This window comes from Saimiri boliviensis, chromosome 15 (genome assembly GCF_048565385.1).
Source record: "Saimiri boliviensis isolate mSaiBol1 chromosome 15, mSaiBol1.pri, whole genome shotgun sequence".
NCBI lineage: Eukaryota > Metazoa > Chordata > Mammalia > Primates > Cebidae > Saimiri > Saimiri boliviensis.
Genome location: NC_133463.1, coordinates 59,225,607 through 59,245,542, shown reverse-complemented (window position 1 = coordinate 59,245,542; position 19,936 = coordinate 59,225,607). Strand labels below are relative to the sequence as shown.

General features: G+C 33.8%; 1 protein-coding gene across 4 annotated transcripts in view; it reads right to left on the bottom strand.

Annotated features, from left to right (window-relative positions):
* Window positions 1-19,936, bottom strand: part of PKHD1L1 (PKHD1 like 1) — a 167,746-nt gene that overhangs the window by 83,972 nt on the left and 63,838 nt on the right. For all 4 annotated transcript variants that reach the window (XM_003938584.4, XM_074387055.1, XM_074387056.1 and 1 more), the window contains exons 28-43: window positions 18,930-19,040; window positions 17,341-17,505; window positions 16,250-16,371; window positions 14,757-14,889; window positions 14,133-14,328; window positions 12,425-12,567; window positions 12,021-12,125; window positions 10,918-11,106; window positions 9,999-10,169; window positions 9,217-9,443; window positions 7,477-8,461; window positions 5,110-5,358; window positions 4,246-4,395; window positions 2,613-2,787; window positions 1,486-1,642; window positions 939-1,095 (exon numbers count right to left, since the gene is read on the bottom strand). In XM_003938584.4, the coding sequence (XP_003938633.2) occupies window positions 939-1,095; window positions 1,486-1,642; window positions 2,613-2,787; window positions 4,246-4,395; window positions 5,110-5,358; window positions 7,477-8,461; window positions 9,217-9,443; window positions 9,999-10,169; window positions 10,918-11,106; window positions 12,021-12,125; window positions 12,425-12,567; window positions 14,133-14,328; window positions 14,757-14,889; window positions 16,250-16,371; window positions 17,341-17,505; window positions 18,930-19,040 (3,435 nt within the window). The remainder of the gene's footprint in view (window positions 1-938; window positions 1,096-1,485; window positions 1,643-2,612; window positions 2,788-4,245; window positions 4,396-5,109; window positions 5,359-7,476; window positions 8,462-9,216; window positions 9,444-9,998; window positions 10,170-10,917; window positions 11,107-12,020; window positions 12,126-12,424; window positions 12,568-14,132; window positions 14,329-14,756; window positions 14,890-16,249; window positions 16,372-17,340; window positions 17,506-18,929; window positions 19,041-19,936) is intronic.

Below are 19,936 nucleotides of genomic sequence, written 5' to 3'. Positions count from 1 at the left end.
AAGAACAAAAGCAATGAAAGAAAAGCATATTTATAAAAACCATTACAATGTCAACATTAGCTCTGAACTTTTACCCATTAATTTGCAGTCTTAACAGCTATAACCTGATTAGCATTATTAAGGATCATACCTACATACATTTTTATGAGAGTAGCGTAAATTTGTAGGTAGTAAAACTTTATTTGTCCAAAGGTCCAATATTTAATAACTTCAAAAACCTGAAACTTTTCTATTATCCCAGAAGTTAAAAATAGTACAATGCAGGAGTCTTTCGGAGGCTAAACCTGTTATGGCAAAGTTTGTGCACTAAATCCTCAAGCAGTCTACTCTTACCAATTAATGGTTCTTTTACATCCAATTATCACAATTGTGGTTGTTTAGTTTTCTGTAGTGAAAAATAGACTACAGCAGCAGAGATAAGCCCAGGTAACAACTGAAACAGTTTCACAAGCAATGGTAAAAATCACCTGTCTTCCAAAGGGAATCAAGAGACTCATTTAGGATAGAACTGAACAAATCTCTAAGACTTTTTAACCCCTGGGACCCACTACATCAGTGTTTCTCCAAGTGGAAAATACCTTTTATTGTTGTGATCAGTGAAAGGGGGTAGGCATGATCACGTCCCCCCCCACACACATTGTTATTGAACCAAAAGTTTCATAAAACAACAGTTAGCTTTAAAAGGTACTTACCCATATGTATGCAATCTATTCTGATACTTTCTACCCTATTTCATTTTTTAAATGCTGGCTGCAACACATTAAATAATATCATAACCACAAATGGATTGTAATACTCAATTTGGAAAGCCCAGAACTACACCGTGTTTTAAAAAGATGATGCAACTATGGATGTTTGTAACTGTGGATTTTGAATAAATCAGTTTCACAGAAATATTTCTCAGGCAGAGTCTAATGAACAGATATTCAGAAATTTACCCTGAATAAGCAACATTTTCAAAATAGGGGTGCTTTGATCGAGCAGAATTGTCTGTCCTTTGCTAATAACAACAAGAGACCCTTCTTCTGGGGGAGATCTTCCCCCCCATGAGAAATTAGAGGACCAAGCATCAACATAAAGAAAGTCAGCATTATCCTGTAATAGAACATAAGAGACATTACAATTTAGGGAATTTAACCAAAGTTTTTCAAAAAGAAAAAATATATAAACAAAAAATATTTTATTAATAATAAAATCTAACCTACTTAAAATGTGTTATAATTGCCTCTTGGTTTATGTCACAATACTAATCAAATTTTAAAAATCTATTACCAATTACCCCACAACTCAGAAAAACAAAAAATCTAAAATAATGAAAATTTTAGTAAAAAGCAACAAAAAATGTAAGCTACTTTAAATGTATTATAGTCACAGCTCAGTTATTTTTCTGGAGACATTAAAGTGAAACATCCATTACCAATTAGCCCACCTCCCATAAAGCTAGTTTTCTATTGCTCTGATTTCTATACCCAACAGCACTATTACCAGTTTGGCCATGCCAACACCTCTGATGTGGACGTGAACTGGAGCCCACCCTGAGAGAGGATGAGCATTTGTCATGCAGATGATGTGCGTCTTGTTGGAACACTCAACAGCACATTTGGCTTCAGCTATGGTGATATGAACATCCTCTATATTTTCACTGTAAAGAAAAAGGGAAAGCAAAACATGTATGTTTTTTTCAGATTTCTAGATCACGTTGTCAAACCCTTTTATTCTCATGTATTATTGCAAAAATAATAACCTGATCCTACCGGCCACAAAAGTGCAGATTGTCACTTTTTTTCAGTATTAAGACTTCAAAATATTTATTGAAAAAAAAGTAGAGTTTAAGAGTCCAGTAAATAGGACTGTAACTAGCAGGTGTTCCAGTGTTGAAGAAAAAAAAACAGTGATTTTTGATGTTGTTCAGTGATTCTATGTTGGTCTCCCAACAGGTACTTCTAAAAGAGATTTTCAAGGATCACTTGTCCATGTGACATTTTCATCATGTTTGTGGACTTTAGAACCTAACCTCCAGGTAAAAAGGCAAGTTCAAGGTTATCATAACTGCTTGAGGAGTTACAATGAGCCTCTACGGTGTACATGATCTGGTGTTTTGACTTCAGCCTTCCCCACTTGAATAATAAGGACAGTGCAGTACACGAATTTAAGTCAAATAATGAGTATGTTTAAGAAAAGGGAACTTGGCCAATTATAGTGGAATAGACCTGCTGTAGGGAAAGATGTTTCCTTGACCCCATGAAGCAGACCATGGCTGGAGACAAGATGTTGGGGAAAGTATAACAAGGTGATTTATATTTGTGATGCTACATACTAGGATTTGGGGCAAGTTACCTAACTTGTATAATCACAGTCATCTAACCATAAAACGAGGTAAAAACATCTCAGGAAGTAAGGCAGGACTTCTTTGTGGGTAGGCAGGTGCTTGCCACAAAATAAGTACTCAATAAATGTTAGTAATTAGTACTATTGTTGCCTTAAACTTAAGTTACAAGCATATAGGTACACACTACATACTGTATTTCAGCACTGTCCGGGCATAGGAGAAAGCAGGCATAATGGCTTGAGTCTGGAAGTGCACAACAATGATGTGTGTATGGAGACAGTACCTGAATCCTGACCCCATGACTGTCAGTCTGGTGCCTCCTGCCGTACTGCCTCTCTTGGGAGATACTGCAGTGATGAGTGGAGTCAGGAACACTGCGTACGTAAATGGAGTCGTAGACTGTGACAAATCTTTCCCATTAATGACACTCACTTCACAGGCTTGCTCAGCGCCCCTGCCTATTAAGAGGAGGATCAAACTGAATGCAGTTCTGGCATCAGGCCCTGATTCATTTCCAAAACTTCCAGACATTTTCAACAACATCTTCCTTTTCACATAGTCATCTTTCTTTTCTAATATAGCTAGGCTACATGTGAAGAATAGTGGCCTCTAGCAATAGCCAAAAACATTACAAAGTTCATGATCATTATCAGCAAAGGAAAAAGCCTTTGGACCCTCCCTGGGAGACTCTTTCTGTAGAATAGTCTACAAAGCTGCCTGCTTAGTTTTCCAATTCTAGAGGATCCAACTTTGTAAATTAGAACAGGAAGGAGGGAAGAACTGCTTCAAAGCAGGCATACTGACAACAGCAAGGAGTGACAGCTGAAGGCAAGGTCAGAGACAAGGACTACAGAAACCTGATGCAAAAACATAAAAAGAAGATGCAGAGCTAGTGTAAGACAAACAACTTTAAACCCTGACAAGTCCTGACAGCACTGCTACATGTATTTTTTAAAATCAGGATTTAAACTCTGGTGTTGAAATCATAAGTAAGCTCAGTCATAAAAATACTGCATTTTCAATATTCTTTGTTAAGGAAGTCAGAGAAAGAAACAACATTTAGAAAAGCTTCATAAATTTTAACATTTTAAAAAATGTATCCACATAAAACATATCCTTTATTCTTCTAGAATATTCACATTGTTTAAATATCTTCCTAAATGTTTTAAGTAATAATTAAGATTTATTGTCTAAAGTACCAAATATTTAATCTTCATAACAATCCACTGAATGAGAGTTAATAGTATCTCCATTTAATACCTGGAGAAACTGAAGCAGAGAGAAGTTTCAGGATTACACAGTAAGTAACAAAATTGAGATTCAGGGACTCCTTAGAACCAGGCTTTTAACCATTAACTAAAAATAAATAAGAGTATGAATAACCGCAAATTACATATCGTTCCAGACATCATTTCATCCACTTTATGTACATTAACTTATTAAACCTGACAATAACCCAGTAGACTACTGTAATTCATCTTAGTTACTCAGTTGAAAAAACTGAGGCACAGAAAGGTTAAATAACTTGTCCAAAGACACAGGTCAGGTTTGAGTTTAGCAATGCACTACAGGGTTGACGCTGAAGCCATTAATGGAGCTCCTACCTTTAACAGAAGCCTAATAATCTAATGGGAACTAAAAATGTGTTCTCCATTTGGGATGCTCCATAAACTAAGAACCAGCAGTTTATACCATAAACTGAAAAACTGCAATTTATTACAAACAATTCCATCTATAATATATGAATCTCAAAAGACATGTAAATCTAGAAAATGTGCTGAAGAAATTGCTTAAAATCAGGACAGTCATAAAGTAATTTGATTACTCCAAGGAATCCAACTTGAAAAAAGAAATCAATTGATCATTATAAAATCAACTAGTTCACAAAGACTGCCATTATTTTCCTGACAACTTACCATTATTAGATGGAATTTCACATAACAATGTTGTGTAATCAGATCTAAGCCTGTCAACTGCACATTCTGAGCCACAAACTAATATAACTGAATTTTGTGGATTAAATCCGGTGCCTGTCACAGTCATGGTTTGACCCCCACCAAAGCTCCCTAGTGAAGACAAATAAAAAGGAAAAACAAAACTAATTAAAATAAAACCTCCTCTGTGTACATAAAATCTGAAAGTATTTTAAAACCTGAAAGTAAGTTACATTAAATAAAAAGTTTCTTACAACTGAAATTACAGCACATTATTCTATTAATGCAACTGAATCTCTTTTGGTTGTAGTGTTTTTAAATCTTCAATGAGTAAATGTCATATCTGGTAATTTATTTGAACTATTTCTAGGACCTAAATTTTTTTTTAAAAGAGATGTCACAAAGGATTTCAGAGTAGGCAAAACATATCTATGCACTCACTATTTTAATTACAAGTATATTGGTTTGTTTATACTTTGTTTTTTAACCAAAATTTTTTTTTAAATATAAAAGATACTAATTTATGTAGAAATAATTACATGCCGGTGATGTCTAAACATGATTTAAGAAAAATTTCCATATATAACTGTCATTTTAAGTAGGATTAAGTTTTAAAAAAATTAATCATATATCACTAATATAAGGTATTATATTTTAAAGTTAGTATTTTGAAATAATTATACAATTACATGCTTATTTATTTGCTGCATAAAGAAAATATTTGTATTGCGCTATAAGAACTAGAAATTTTATATGTTTGAGGAACATATTACTTTCTAAATAAGGTTTCTAAATAAGTGTTTACTGAAACAAAATATAGGCAGGTTCCCACATATTTATAACTACCTTGGCTTGGATTAATATTTTGAATATTAAGTGGGTACTCAAACACAACTGTGGAGACGGCTGAGCCTTTTGTCTTATGATGCATCATAACAGGAAATGTGCCCCCAGCATGATCTCCCACAATGCACTGCAACACACTATCATTGGCCATAGTTACATTACACTGAATGTTATTTATCATTACTGAGATGTCCAAGATCTCAATACCAAAGTTGGATCCAGTAATCTCAATTTCAGTTCCCGGTGGACCTTAAAAAAAAAGCACACAATATAAATATATCGAAATATGAATACTTATGCATTTAAAGATATACCTCTTTACTTTTATAAATAAAAGAATGCCCAATGTTTTAAAACTACTATAAATGTTAATAATGCATGCTATGTCATACAATACATTTTGACTATGATATACACTAGTCTACCGTATATTAAATATAAGTAATTTATCTCAATGTTTATAATTTTTCCAGCCCTTCTGTCCATTCTACTGAGTTGTAAGTTACTAATTCACACTAACAGAGAAGAGAGGTAGAGTTAGGAAGTATTAATGTCTGAGCAGGGTGGGTTAGAGAATATTTTAAGGATGAGGCTTACTATTCTTTTTTTGGCACCTTTTTTTCTGACATTAGCAACTCTTTTGAGGGGGGACTACATTTTTCTTAATTCAAACATTTTTGATAGGTGTGACTTGGCAAACAAATTATAATATGTAAATGGGTGTAAGATGGTAAATACAGAAAAAAGGAATTAATTTAAAGACGTATAGGTGCATGTTGATGTTAATGCCTTGAATATATGCACACAGAACAAAGAATTAGATTCTGGCTGTTCTCTTGCTTCCTTCTTTTGACAAATGTACATTGAGAGCATTAAACATATGGGATTTCTCATAGGTCGTTATGAGAAATGAATAGCCATATATCTAAATTTTAAATGAAAATTAGTCAATATAACTTTTTGTAAATTCAGTGCCCTCAAGTAGTAGTTTAATTTTTATTCAAGAGGTAATAGTAAAAATTACCATATAATTGACCATAGTGAGGATGGCTTAAATATAAATAATTATTTTAACATGAGATATACTAAAGAGATATTTCATGTTAGGAATAGTTTTAAGACACAATCTAAAGAAAGTTTTATGAGTCTTAACATTTAATTTTGCTTGAAATTTTGCCTTTCAAATGGAACAGTGTTGTTCTCAGTGTGCTCTATCACCCAGTTCTCACACATCTACAAGTCTCCTATACCTTCGAATACATTGTTTTGAAAGAAACATTCAAAGACAGAGATGGGAAGAGACACAGTCCATGGAAATAAGAAACATATGCCCTTATTTGCAATAATTACAACCATATGGGAAAAGGAATATGCCATTGCTATTGTTCACGTTTCTTTCAAACTGAGAAAATTTGACATATAAAGAAAAGTTCTACAGGAAACTCCTTGAAGGCAGAAAATACTACTTACCCCAAATCTGATATAGTTCCCTGTGATGTGACCTAAAAAAGACTTTTCTAAAAGGTTAACATTTAATGAGTTATTTATTAAATGTACTATTCTAAGTTATATTATATGAATGAACTTCTTTAATTTTATAATGTGTGTACCTGCATAAAAAAGGAAATTGATGTTTAAAAAAACCTGTCCAAAATTTCATCACTGGAAATTAAAGAAAGTAAAATTTGAAACATTTGAGAGCCAGGCTCTCAACTATCACACTACAGCTTCCTCTCCAGAATTCAGTATATAAATAATAAGAATTTTAATAGCTCAAAGATGATCAGAAGCAGCAGAGCAAAATGACAAAGGAAGAAGATATATCAACCTATTGTTAAATTTAAAAAATGAGTCATGCTAAGTAATTAAGAAAATCTTATTTTATAATATTTTCTCCACTGAATGTGCCAATGATCTCCTTAAAAAGAATTCTAGCATGTTAATAACTTAATACTGAATTGTACTTTCATGGAAATAAGATACTCTGAAACACTTTCAATGTAAGGAAGATTGTAACTTTTGACTTTTAACTAGCATTTCTAGTGCAAATCAACATCAGAAACATGAATGAATTACCAGTTTTGGTCTATCTTCACTTATTTTTTCCTCGTTTGAAATATAGGTCAACGTAATGGAAATTTTGTTCCTAAGTAGAAGTTGAAATTTGGCTAAAATTGTTATCCCATAAATGTGTGAAAAATAATCATGCAATAGAGACTACACAGAACTTAAATCCTATGTATTAATTGTAAGTGGGATTGTCTATAAACACACCTTAATGATTATTTACAAATATCATTCCAATTCTATACTAATAAATATTATTGATGATATAATATCAAAATAATAAGGCAGATATTGGAGTACCTCTACTTGGGACAATTCCTCTGAGAAATGGAGTATCTTCCAGGGCATATGTAAAAAGCAAAGGTGGATAAGAGATTGTATTAACAAAGATTTTCACACCGACCATTCCAGCAGTCCCGGGTGGAGTGTGGCAGTAGACTTTGTTAGGGTTGACGAAAATAATCTGACAAGGGTCATCCCCAATAGTGACTGTGGTATTGCCTGGATAGAAGCCATTTCCTGTGATCACCAGTGTAGTTCCACCACCAATGCTTCCAGAAGTTGGTGAGACAGATGCTACTGGGGGGCTGCTGACAGACAGGTTTCCCAGAGCCAAGCCTTTACTTCTCACCACAACACTAAGAGAATGACGACCAACTGGGAGAGAAGTCACAACAGCAGTGATGTTGTTTTCATTAACATCTATTGCTCTGAACTGCTGATTTCCAATGTAAACAGCAATGTCATCCAAAACAGTCCCAAAACCTTCTCCTTCAATAATAACTTTTACAGATTCTATGATAGAGTTTGGGGAGATTCCTGTTATATAAGGAGTGATGCTTTCTAAATATGAAAAGGTACAGTTTCCCTGGCAGTGGGCAGGCACTCCATGTATTAGAAGATATACATCCACAAGTTGTTGGACAGCAGGGGATGTATCACATTCGATGGCTGTATAATTCACGGATAGAACTTTACATGGGAAATGACCCATAAGGACTTCTACACCTGCAGAAGAAACTGCAAATCCAGAGCCTTTTATGGTCACTCTTGTCATTCCTGTAGTTGATCCTACATTTGGCAACACCAGGTCAATGTTTGGCAAAAGTACAAATCGCCTATCAAATTCATTGGACAATGTATTGATAGCAGTGCCCAGGTTGTAGACAGTCAAAGTGACAATTTCCCTGATACCAACATCCATTGAGTTTTGAGGGTCAATATGACATGTAATTGAATTGTCATTACTTTCTTCTATGACACAGGGGTAGCTACCAATTGTAATCTGTAAGTAAAATGAATATAAAATAAAAAACATGTCAATACATATCTTCAGTATAAACAAATTTTATATTAGCAACAACTATAAATTTAAAAAGCTAATCATGTGCAAATAAATATCTTTTATTCATAAATTTAATTTGGGAGGAGCTGATTAAGGCATCTCTTGGGTTAAATTACAATTTGTACATAAATGTGCATTGCTACACTATTCATAATAACCAAAAGGTGAAAACAATCCAAACATGCATCAACTGATGAATAGATAAATAAAATGTCATTTAACACACAATAGACTATTATGAGGTCATAAAAAGAAATGAAGTACTGACACATGGTACAACTTAGGTGAACTTTGAAAACATTAGGCTGAGTTTAAAATAAATAAAGTTAGTCAAAGTGGACCACATATTGTATGATTCTATTTATAAGAAATGTCCAGAATAGCCAAATCTATAGAGAGGGAAAGTAGATTAGAGATCACCTTGGGCTGGGATAGATGAAGGGGTTAGGTGTGTATCTAAGGACTTTAGGGTTTCTTTTTGGGGTAATGAAAATGTTCTAAAATTGACTGTGTGATGAATGCCAACTCTGTGCCTACGCTAAAAGCTTATGAATTGCACACTTTAAATGGGTGAATTGTATGGTATGTGATAACATCTCCATAAAGCTGGTGAAAACTAAATTACAAGGTTTTTGTCAGATTACTTTTATTGGGAACATATAATAGAAGTACAGAGGAGATACTTATATTCTTACCTTATTAGCACACGGGAGATTACTAAAGCCATGTCCAATAATTGTTATTAGTTCATTTACTGTTCCACTGGATGGAGTAATGTTGCTTATAGATGGTGAAAAACAACTTGAAACCTCAAATAGCAATCTTTCTGAATTTTTAACCCTGGTATTGTTCAGGCCACACAGGGGTTCTGTTGCTAGGCAGCCTGCCACAGAGCTTCCCAAGTGCAAATTCTCAGGTCCTCCTTTAGACAAAAGAACTGCCTGTAAGTCATGGATAATATTCTAAAACAAGAACCATTTTCAAAGTGCGTTATTCTTTATTTTGATGATGATGGTTTAAATTCTGGTAAATCTTTTTTTAAAAACAAAATGATAAATGAGTCTTAGACAGCACAAATATTAAAGACCTGGACAAAGATGTCACAGTAAAGAGAGAAAAGTGAATATAAAATTGATTTATTTATCAGTTTGTCCAAGGCCAGATCCCATGGGGAAATAACAACATCATCTTACATTTTAATATATGTCCAAGCACATACAGAATGTCAGAACTTTTTTATATTACATCTCATTTGAGGCACACAAGGATTCTGGGAGAGAGGCTGATAGGAAGATATTAACATAATCCTTGTTTTAGAGAATAAATTCCTGCCTCAGGGAAGCCCAAACCTATTCAGGGTCATGGGGCTAGTAAGATAGAAGCACAGTTAGACTCAGTCATCTGCTGCCTGCTCCAGATATATCACTTATACCCTGGGTCACCTGTGTAGTAGAGTTTCCATCTTTAACTATCTTACCATGAGCATATGTGGCTTCAGAGCTACCCACAAACAGGTGCAGGGGAATGTGCCTGGTTTCAGCTGGTAAAACATTAATGACTCCTTGGAGAAAAATGGAGTGAGCCTCATCAACAAACCCGCTGCTATAATAATGGATTCCAGGTGAAGTAAATTGGTAAGAAAATGAACCTGCCATAAAATGAGATTGTACATAATAAATATAAGCAATTAATGCATCTTTGAAAACAGAGTGAAAACAATTTGAAATGATCATTTAAATGCACATGCAGATGACAGTTTCTTATTTTTCATGTGTATGAAATGTCAACAGAATGTAGTAAGAAAACTCGCTGGCTATTAAAAGCTATCGTGTGTAACGAAATCACATTCCATGAAAACAAGATCCAGCATTGATTTTCTAGAAAACCATGACAAGTCTGGCATAATTTAAAGAAAAATTCAACATGAAATGGAAGAAAACTTAATTTTTTTCATGAGTGAAAAGTTCAAACTCTTACATATACAGAAGAAAACAGGCAATCTAAAAGGTACATTTTACACTGAGCTGTCCTATAAGAAACACTGATTTTAAGTTGATTTCAGTCACTCAGAATTCATCACTTGCTATCAGATTTGTTCGATTCAAACATATATTTCTATTTTATTGCATTTTGTTTTTTCAATATGTTTTTCAATTGGTTGATTATCACAGAATCAATAAAAGACATTTCTCATATCAGAATTCATTTGAATATGTATAAAATAACTTGCTTACACTCATTAGTAACATTTTTACTGCAGCAACAAAATGCCAAGTCACCTTATGCATTTGTGTATATTATTTATGTAAAACTACTGTATTAAATGTAAACAAAATGTCATTTGATTACATCTAGGAAAAAGTAGCATGATGCAAAACCAATAAGCAGAAACATACCTGATGTAGATTTTTGTCTTCCATTTGTGAATCCTTTGCCGTCATAAATTACACTTCCAGGACTGGAGACAGAAAAAACCCTATATCCTATTCCTCTAAGAAAGGGATGTGTTTGCCAATGCCATGTCACTGTGTCCCCCACAGACACATTTAGAACTGATGGTGACCAGGCATAACCTAATCCATGCACTGGGAGCAAGAATTGAGTCATATTTTAAAAGAAAAAGAGAATTTCTTAATAATTATCTTTGACAACATTGCAATTTATATACAATCACTAGTGAAAATTTTTAAATCAACACTCAAACTTTATTATGTACACAATTTAAGCACTTAAAAAATACAAATAGAACTCAAGCCTGTAATCCCAGCACTTTGGGAGGCTGAGGCGGGTGGATCACGAGGTCAAGAGATCGAGACCATCCTGGTCAACATGGTGAAACCCCGTCTCTACTAAAGATACAAAAAATTAGCTGGGCATGGTGGCACGTGCCTGTAATCCCAGCTACTCAGGAGGCTGAGGCAGGAGAATTGCCTGAGCCCAGGAGGCGGAGGTTGCGGTGAGCCGAGATCGCGCCATTGCACTCCAGCCTGGGTAACAAGAGCGAAACTCCGTCTCAAAAAAAAAAAAAAAATACAAATAGAAATAATGGAAAGGTGATAAGACGATAAGGAAAAATTAAGTCACAAAATTCCAAAAGTGATGATCAACAGATAATTTGAAAAAAAAAATAGAAAAAGCAATAAATAATTTGCTTAGAAATATTATAGAATATTTTTTAAAGCTATGATCAATTTCAGTTGGAATATTCATTTGGAAATCCATGACTGATAATAAACTACAACAATTTGGGAGGTTCTGTACTACAGCAAAACCAAATAGCAATTCCTGAACTTGGAAATATAAAGCACAGCCTTCTAGACTCAAGTCTACCACTAATTCATTCTGTATGTGACCCTCTATGTCAAGAAGATACTGCTGACAAATTATAAAATAAATAATAATACTTAGTCTCTCAATAATTTGAAGTACAAAATAAAGAAGAATCAAATTAATTTCAGGTTTAAGTAGTTCAAATTTTTTATATTTAAATGGTTGATACCTGAATCTTTCCCATTGTTGGTAATCCTGAATATATTCCCAGTTGAATGAAGAATACATTTTATGACATTTTCTGATGATGATGTAACATTGCAAGGGATGGACCCTAAAAAGAATAAATACTGGATATTTTTAAAAAGCAAATATTTTGTCAATTTTTTTGTGAATTATAGAGATGAAGTATAATTCATCAACAGCCAAGGCCCTTAAAAAGCTCTGCCTTATGTATTAGGATCTTTGGTACTTCTTTACTGAAAGTAATCATGTGAGTACTAATCATTTTCAGAACAACTCCTTCACTCTATATGTTGCATATACTTAAATACACAGTGATTATTAGCACCTGTAGTACATCCTTTAAGCTGAGAAAAATGATTATCATTTTCCTATGAATAAAGCTATTACCTAACAACACGGTATTTTCAGCTGGTATTGTGCTGAATCCAAAACCCCTTATGGTGATTTCAGTTCCACCAAACAAGGAGCCTCTTTGTGGAAACATGCTGGTCACTTCCAAAACATACTGTATCGAAGAATTTAATTTGTCTCTGAAAAAAAATTGGATAGACTATTTAATGAGCTTTTTATTGGTTTATCTTGCTAAATTCTTGCCAGGATATGATTTCTTTAGAAAGGGGAAATAATTGGATATTTAATTATACATTACTTTTTCAAGGTGGACAATCTGGCAATTATCACAATCTCAATTTGTTTGGATGGCATATTCAATATGTTTCCCTAACTATGAAAATTACATTTCTGAAAATTCTAATGGCAGAAGAATTTGAGATGAAAGATCCTACAATATTATGGAAAAACATGCTCCTGAGAACTGAGATCACAAGAAATACATCAAATCCCATATAATATTTTATATTTTCATTAGGGTAAAACAAAAAGGCAGCGCTACTTTACAAATAACAATTAAATCTCACACATTCGAGTAATCAACATTTTGTGTAGTTAATTTGAAGTTATCATTCCATGTTTGTTGAAAACTTGTCAGGGTTTCCCTTCCCACTACTTCAATGAGGATAGTTTTTAATTTATTTTGCTTTGTTACAGAAAATGCATCTGCTAGGAAGCCATCAAAATGTAAATGCTTTTCTGATATGACATAGAAAGTTGACTTCCACATCCCAACTTCCCTCGTAACTGCAGAGAGGCAGAAAAATTCATGTGAATCATTGTATTAACTTTTAATTCCACAGTATAACTGTGATATTTCTTGAATCTGAATACACAACTTTGTGTGGTGTCAATTGCACCCATTATATTTTCAAACTAAAGCACAAGCCAATACAGAACCCATGTGAGCTCTGCCCTGTGAAACCAAGAAGGGATGGATACAGTGCTGAGGTTTATGTTTAATGTTGCTAATCTTCATTTCCTTATTGCAAGATTTTGCTGCAATCATCTTCCTACTCTGACATTAGTTTTATTGGCCTTTTTGTATCCATAATTTTTCAGCGTCTTCGTTTTCTAAGTATTCTTAACCAATAACTTCCTCATACTAGAACTAAAATTTTACCAGTTAACAAATAGTTTCAGGGAAAAAATACTCAGTACTTAACAGAAAATTGATTTGGAGAAAGACTCCCTGTATCCTCTCCTTCAGAACCCTTCCCTGTTGCTCAGGATATGTTAGCTCTTTCTATTATAGACTCTTACTGCACCTGATACCTCTTACTCCTAGCATTTTTCATATTTACAGTTAAACTTTTGATGTAGTCCTCTGTTTGAAATCTGTCTCTCCAAGAAAATTGTGAGCACCCATTAATGCAACGGAAATGCCCCTCTAATCCACTGTAAATCCAGCTAGCAGCACTGAGAAACCACTTGATAAGCATTTCCTGAATGAATTAAAATCATGTGACATATAAATAAGTGTAGTTGTACCGAGAATTTTACAACCTGGTCTGAATGGTATTGGTCTCAAAACTATGTGTCATATTGCACTTGTATGAGATATTCTCAGCAGCTTTTGCAAAAGATGTAGAAAGGTAAAGAGAGCTATTAATGTCTAAAGGTTAATGCCTGCTTCTTTTCCTATCCCAATTCCATTAGCCCCATGCGTCCTACAATTCTATCAAGTTTATGTTCATAATCATACCTTGTTGATGCAAAACCCCAGTTTCTGACTTCTACATAGATATCATGTTTTCCAGGAGGCAACTTGGGCAAAAGGCATCTAATATCTGTGAAGTTCCAGTGAAGAATCTGGCAGGTTTTTCCTCCAACATATACCACCATGTTTTGTGTCAGTTCATTTCCAAAATTATAGCCATTAACTGTTAAATTAACTTCTCCTGGTATTTTAAATTTAAAAAATGATGCAAAAAGTTCAACTTGTTACCAAGTGTGAAATTTGCATATTAAATAAATCAGTTCATCTCTCATCTTTCATTGGATTTAGGAAAGCCTAACACTTTCAGAGGCAAAAGGAAAAACAACGAAAGAGTTGGTAACAGCCACAAAGGGATGAAATGTATGTGCAATTGCTCAAAAGTAAAAAAAGACGGCAAAGTCCTTTTCTAAAAAATTTACTGTTTCTTTCTTCATTGCACATATTCAATGTAAAATAATAAATAGATTACTGTAAAACACACACACATAAAACTATAACTGGTTTCACTTTAAGAAACAAAACTGCAGAAGAAACTATGCTTCAATAGCCTTTTTAGAAATGTTTTCTATACATATGTCAAATGACTGATCTTATTGAAGAATTTCTTACCTAATATTGTTCGTACTTTTGGACTAAAATCAGTTATAATTGGTGTCTGTAAACAATTATAACTAAAAGCATCCCTTGCTGTGGCTTGAAATCCATTGGTAGTAACTGAAATATCAACTGTACCCTCAGTTTTCTAAAATAAGAGGAAAAAATTAGAAAATATTAATTGTTGAGATACAGAAATGCAAGGGTTGAAAACAAATAGAATTGTTCAGGATAAACTTCTGAAGATGTTTTATTTCAAAGTCATGAATCAGATTCAGTTTTAATATATTTAGAAAGTTGTGGTGTCAAATAAAGGTTACATGCCTGAGTTCTCAAAATAAAGTTACATGACATAGTAGTTTTATGACCAATTTAAATGCATCCCTATTATTGGATTTCTGATGGCTGCACAATATTGAGATGTTCTGAACAAGTGATTCTCTGATAAAGCATAAGATACTGAAGTTTGACTTTTTGCTTTCAAAATAGACAAGTATAGTTCTTATTTCTCTTCTCTGACAAGTCACATTATTTTATCTTTTGAATATCTCATTCCAGAATCCAAGACTAAGCACTTACACCCACTAAGAAAACTATCTGATGCTTCTGCAGATAGAGCATCTATGCATTTCCCAATTAGAAAAAACATTTCTTCACATCTTGTATTTATTTAATGCACAGTCAGTGTTTAACTGAATGGCATAATGTAAACAAAGTAAGTTTTAGTTTACCATATCCCCTCAATTCTCATCTCCATCATTTAGTCAAAAAAATAATAATAATACGATTAGTTTTTTTCCTGCAGTTTGCAAATACATAATACCCTCATTTATTCTGCTATATATTTTTAAAATAGTGAGTGGATTCATTATGCTTTGACATATAATAAGGGAACTAAAGTCTTAGTTTAAATTTTAAATCTGTGTTTTAAAAATAAAGAATAATAATTGGTTCTAAGAAGCAACATTTCATGGAGAACTTCACTTTTTTGTGTGAAACTGAAAATTTAACACATTTAAACTGAAACTTTAATGCATTTCAAAATGTATTCCTATTTGAAAACCATTAATTTCTAGATTTAGGTTCCTGAAATCTTTTGAGTACTCATTCATTTTTTCATCCTCCTATTTACATGGTAACTCTTATTCATCCTCAACTTCTGATGGGACATCAACTTTCCTGTGAAACTCTTTTTGACACCCTCTCTCCACTGCGTTTTATGTTTACTTTGTAACTACTTCTATTAATTCAAATGAAATGCATTAATATTAGCTTATGTGTCTCTTTTCTTCATGATTTTAAGTATCTTGAATGTGGAGATAATATTTTGTCTTTAAATCTTAGCAAAAAGATGTGAAAGAAATAAATTTTAAAGAGCATCATAGAAACCCTGCAGTTCCTAAGTAAATACACCACTTGTCCCCCTTTTCCCCCCACCCACTGAGATGGTTCCTAATTTATAAGATTTCAGACTTAGGAGGAAAAATGACTGAAATCAGAGGCCTTACTTTTGGTGTCCTGCAGGTTATCCTATTCAAATCCCCTTCAATCACATCGCAGGTTTCATTTCCAACGAATACCTTTGAATTTTCATTAAAGCCAAATCCAGATAAAGTCAGTAGCGTACCACCTTCATAAGAAAAGCAAAAAACAACAACAAAACCAGTTCAACTATAACAAAAAGCAATGTTAGCAACAGCTAACTCATCTTTTGAGAATTGTCTAATTATCCGAGAGATGGACTGGCAAATAGATCAAGGATCAGACTCGAGATGAGTACAATCATCACCACACACCTGAGCCTGGGCGCTGATGCTTGGAACCATAAAGGAGCTGGGCTAAGTGATTTAATGAAATAACATAGATTTGCAGCACACATGTGCTTTGGGGCACTGGTAGCAGCATCTGCTATTTTTCACAGTGCCTTCATCCTATGAAAAAGTATGCTGCTTCTATCCGCTCAACCATTCTGTGGATGGAAGAGTACAGTGAATTAAGACTCTCATCAAATCTCAAATTTTAATACCTCTAAGTAAAAGGAAAACCAAACTTTTAAAATAAGCAATGAAATAAAGTAAAATAAAACATACCAAAAAGATAAAAACCAAAGCACAAAAACCTAAACTATGCCTAATAGAAAAACAAACATATAAAGGAAATGAAGCAGGACAGGAAAAATGTGTTATGTTCTTCCCATCCTCTGTGTCAGCCCTCCTTTCCCCAATTTGTTCCCAGAACTTTTTCTGGGTCAAGTAGCTCCATTGAGACTGTGGTTACAAATGAAGCAGCTGGTAAGCAGAATAATAGCTAATAAATTTTATCTTGACATAATTGATGTGCTTGTTATAGAAACATGTAATAATTGATGATATTAATTCAATAACCTAAGATGTAAGTATAAGCAGCACTCTGACTTGTACTTTGTAAGAAACAAAAGAATTAGTCGACCATTTAATCTCTGTACCTTCTCAAAGGAGACTCTCCTTTGTTCTATAGGAGGAAGCTTTGGGCTCCTCCTCCTCACCCTGTAATAGAAACAGCACAGGGAAGGGATGGAAATGTATGCAATTTTCCCTCTGTTTAAACTATTAACCATTACCTGCTATGCTTCCAGAATCAGGCCAGATATGTGAGATCTGACTCTGATAAACGAAGTAGAACTCTTCACCCCCTACATTCTGTGCTAGTCCAACATCAGCTATGGACACAGCAACTGGGGCATGTCCAGCACTTCCTTTCAGAATCTGGCACTTAATCTCTTTTTCTTGTGGAAAGAAAAAGATGAAGAAAATTGTAAATCAAATGGTTTTGTGATAAATGTTATACTTGTAAATACTAACATTGGCCTTCATTTTTAGATCCAAGAAATATATCCAAAGAATATGAAGCATGTATTAATGGGTGGGGAAATCTTGGGAGGAACAATCCTTACAAACGACTCAAAGCTATGAATCAGACACTCCTAGAAAACAGGCAAACTGATAATGAAAGCAAATCTGCTTCAGATGCTACTGTACCCCACACAGGCAATTGTCATAATATTTTTAAAAACTAGTTTATAAGCTCATTTATATTAATAATTCTGAAATTTTTGATCTAATACATTATTTCCAAAATTGTGCAAAACACTAGGTTTTATCAAGAAAGATGATCAAAAACTAAATGAAAGCCAGGCACGATGGCTCACATCATTAATCCCAGCCCTTTGGGAGGTCGAGGTGGGTGGATCACCTGGAAGTTCAAGACCAGCCTGGCCAACATGGCAAAACCCTGTCTTTACTAAAAGTACAAAAAATAGCCAGGTGTTGTGGCAGGCACCTATAACCCCAGCTACTTGGGAGGCTGAGGCAGGAGAACTACTTGATCCTGGGAGGTGGAGGTTGCAGTGAGCTGAGGTCACGCCACTGTACTCCAGCCTAAGTGACAGAGTGAGACTCCGTAGCAAACAAAAAAACCAAACAAACAAACAAACAAAACTTAAATGAAAACATTTCCTTATTTTCTTTAGAACACTGATAGTACAGCTGTCGTATTGACTATTAGAGCTTAACAATGCTAAAAATCTAAAAATCTAAATTTAAAACAACAGAAAGGATTTGGTAAATGAATTTACTTATGTCATTTCAATTGATTTAAGCTAAGAAAAATCTCCTAGAATTATGAAAGACAACTTTTAGGAAAATAAATAACTATGGCCTTCACTATTTCAAGAGGTAAAAATAAATGTGAGTAATCTTTAAATTCTACGTTAATGGAGAAAGGTTCTATGGAACTAGAAGTCAGGAGATGGCCACATCTTCTTCCTGCATGGTATCGTCAAAACATGGGCAGACAGGACTGTGGAACACTAGAGAAGCATTTCATACATTTTTGTGTCCCAGAAACACACCGATGCAAGAAAGATTTCATGTAACCTCCAAGTGAAGGAGAAAAACAGGACAAAATTCAACTGTTTATAGGATAAAGACACTGTACAACAGTGAAATAGTCTGCAGTCATAATCAAAGATTTAAAAGATAAGGCATTATATAGACCAAGTTGTCAATTTCGTGATCTTATAGGGATCATGATAATCATAATACTGGATCATGATAATTGTACATATCAAGATAATTGTAACACTGCTCTTTGATTCCACTTTATTTTAGAGAAGAATAACTATGCTTAATAGTTTTTAAAAGGACCTACCATCCACAGAAAGAAGATAGCAACCTCCTGCTCCAACTGAGACTGTTACGGCTGAACTAGGAGAAAATCCAGAACCCACTATGGTTAGAATTGTGCCTTCTTCATAGGACCCTAAAAATGATCAATTTAAATAACAATATTAAAGTTAGAAAAATAAAATCTGATGTTATGAAATCAGATATTTTTCAGAGAAAAATAAGCGTATCTTCAAAAGATATAAACAATAAGTCTAACAGGCAAGCAGGGAGAAAGATCCACATTTATTTGTCAATGGTATTTTATTTCCATTGAATTACTCTACATCTGCTTATATGTTGAATCTGTGCATTGACAAGAGACTGGTGGAAACAACTACCTGACTGAAAGTATGGCATAAGATAAGGAAACAAATTATTCTAATAACAAAAAAATTAAATAGACATCTCTATATGGTAGCTTAGTATGTGATAGACTTGCCATTGCAAATTCATGAGGAAAGGATAAACCACACAATTAGTGGTCTGGACATTGCCCATTTGAAAAGAAAAGAAGATTCCTCTATTTAGAATGATATACATCCTAAAGTGGCTGGGACACTTTAGGATGTAAAATAATATTTACATTCTAATATTTGTAAGCTTATAAAACTGGTGAAGAGTGTGTGTGTGTGTGTGTGTGTGTGTGTGTGTGTGTGTGTGTGTGTGATATAAAAAAGGTATTTAAAATGTCATGGAAGAATACACATACATTAATTAAGTACTGTGATTGTCCCTTGAAAGTTATGTAGGGGACTAGGTCTAGGGATGATATTTAAAGAGAACTTTAGCTGTTCCTATAATATTTCTTTCTTAAATTGATGAATAGAAGTAAATATGACAAAATGTTAACGGCTGCTAATTTTCAGTGAAGAGTACATGTATTTTTATAGTTTTCTTTATGCTTATATTTTCATAATTTTAAAGATGATCAAAATGTGGCAAAACGCAATTCAGATTATGTTAAGTAAGAAATAATTTTTCAGAAAGTGC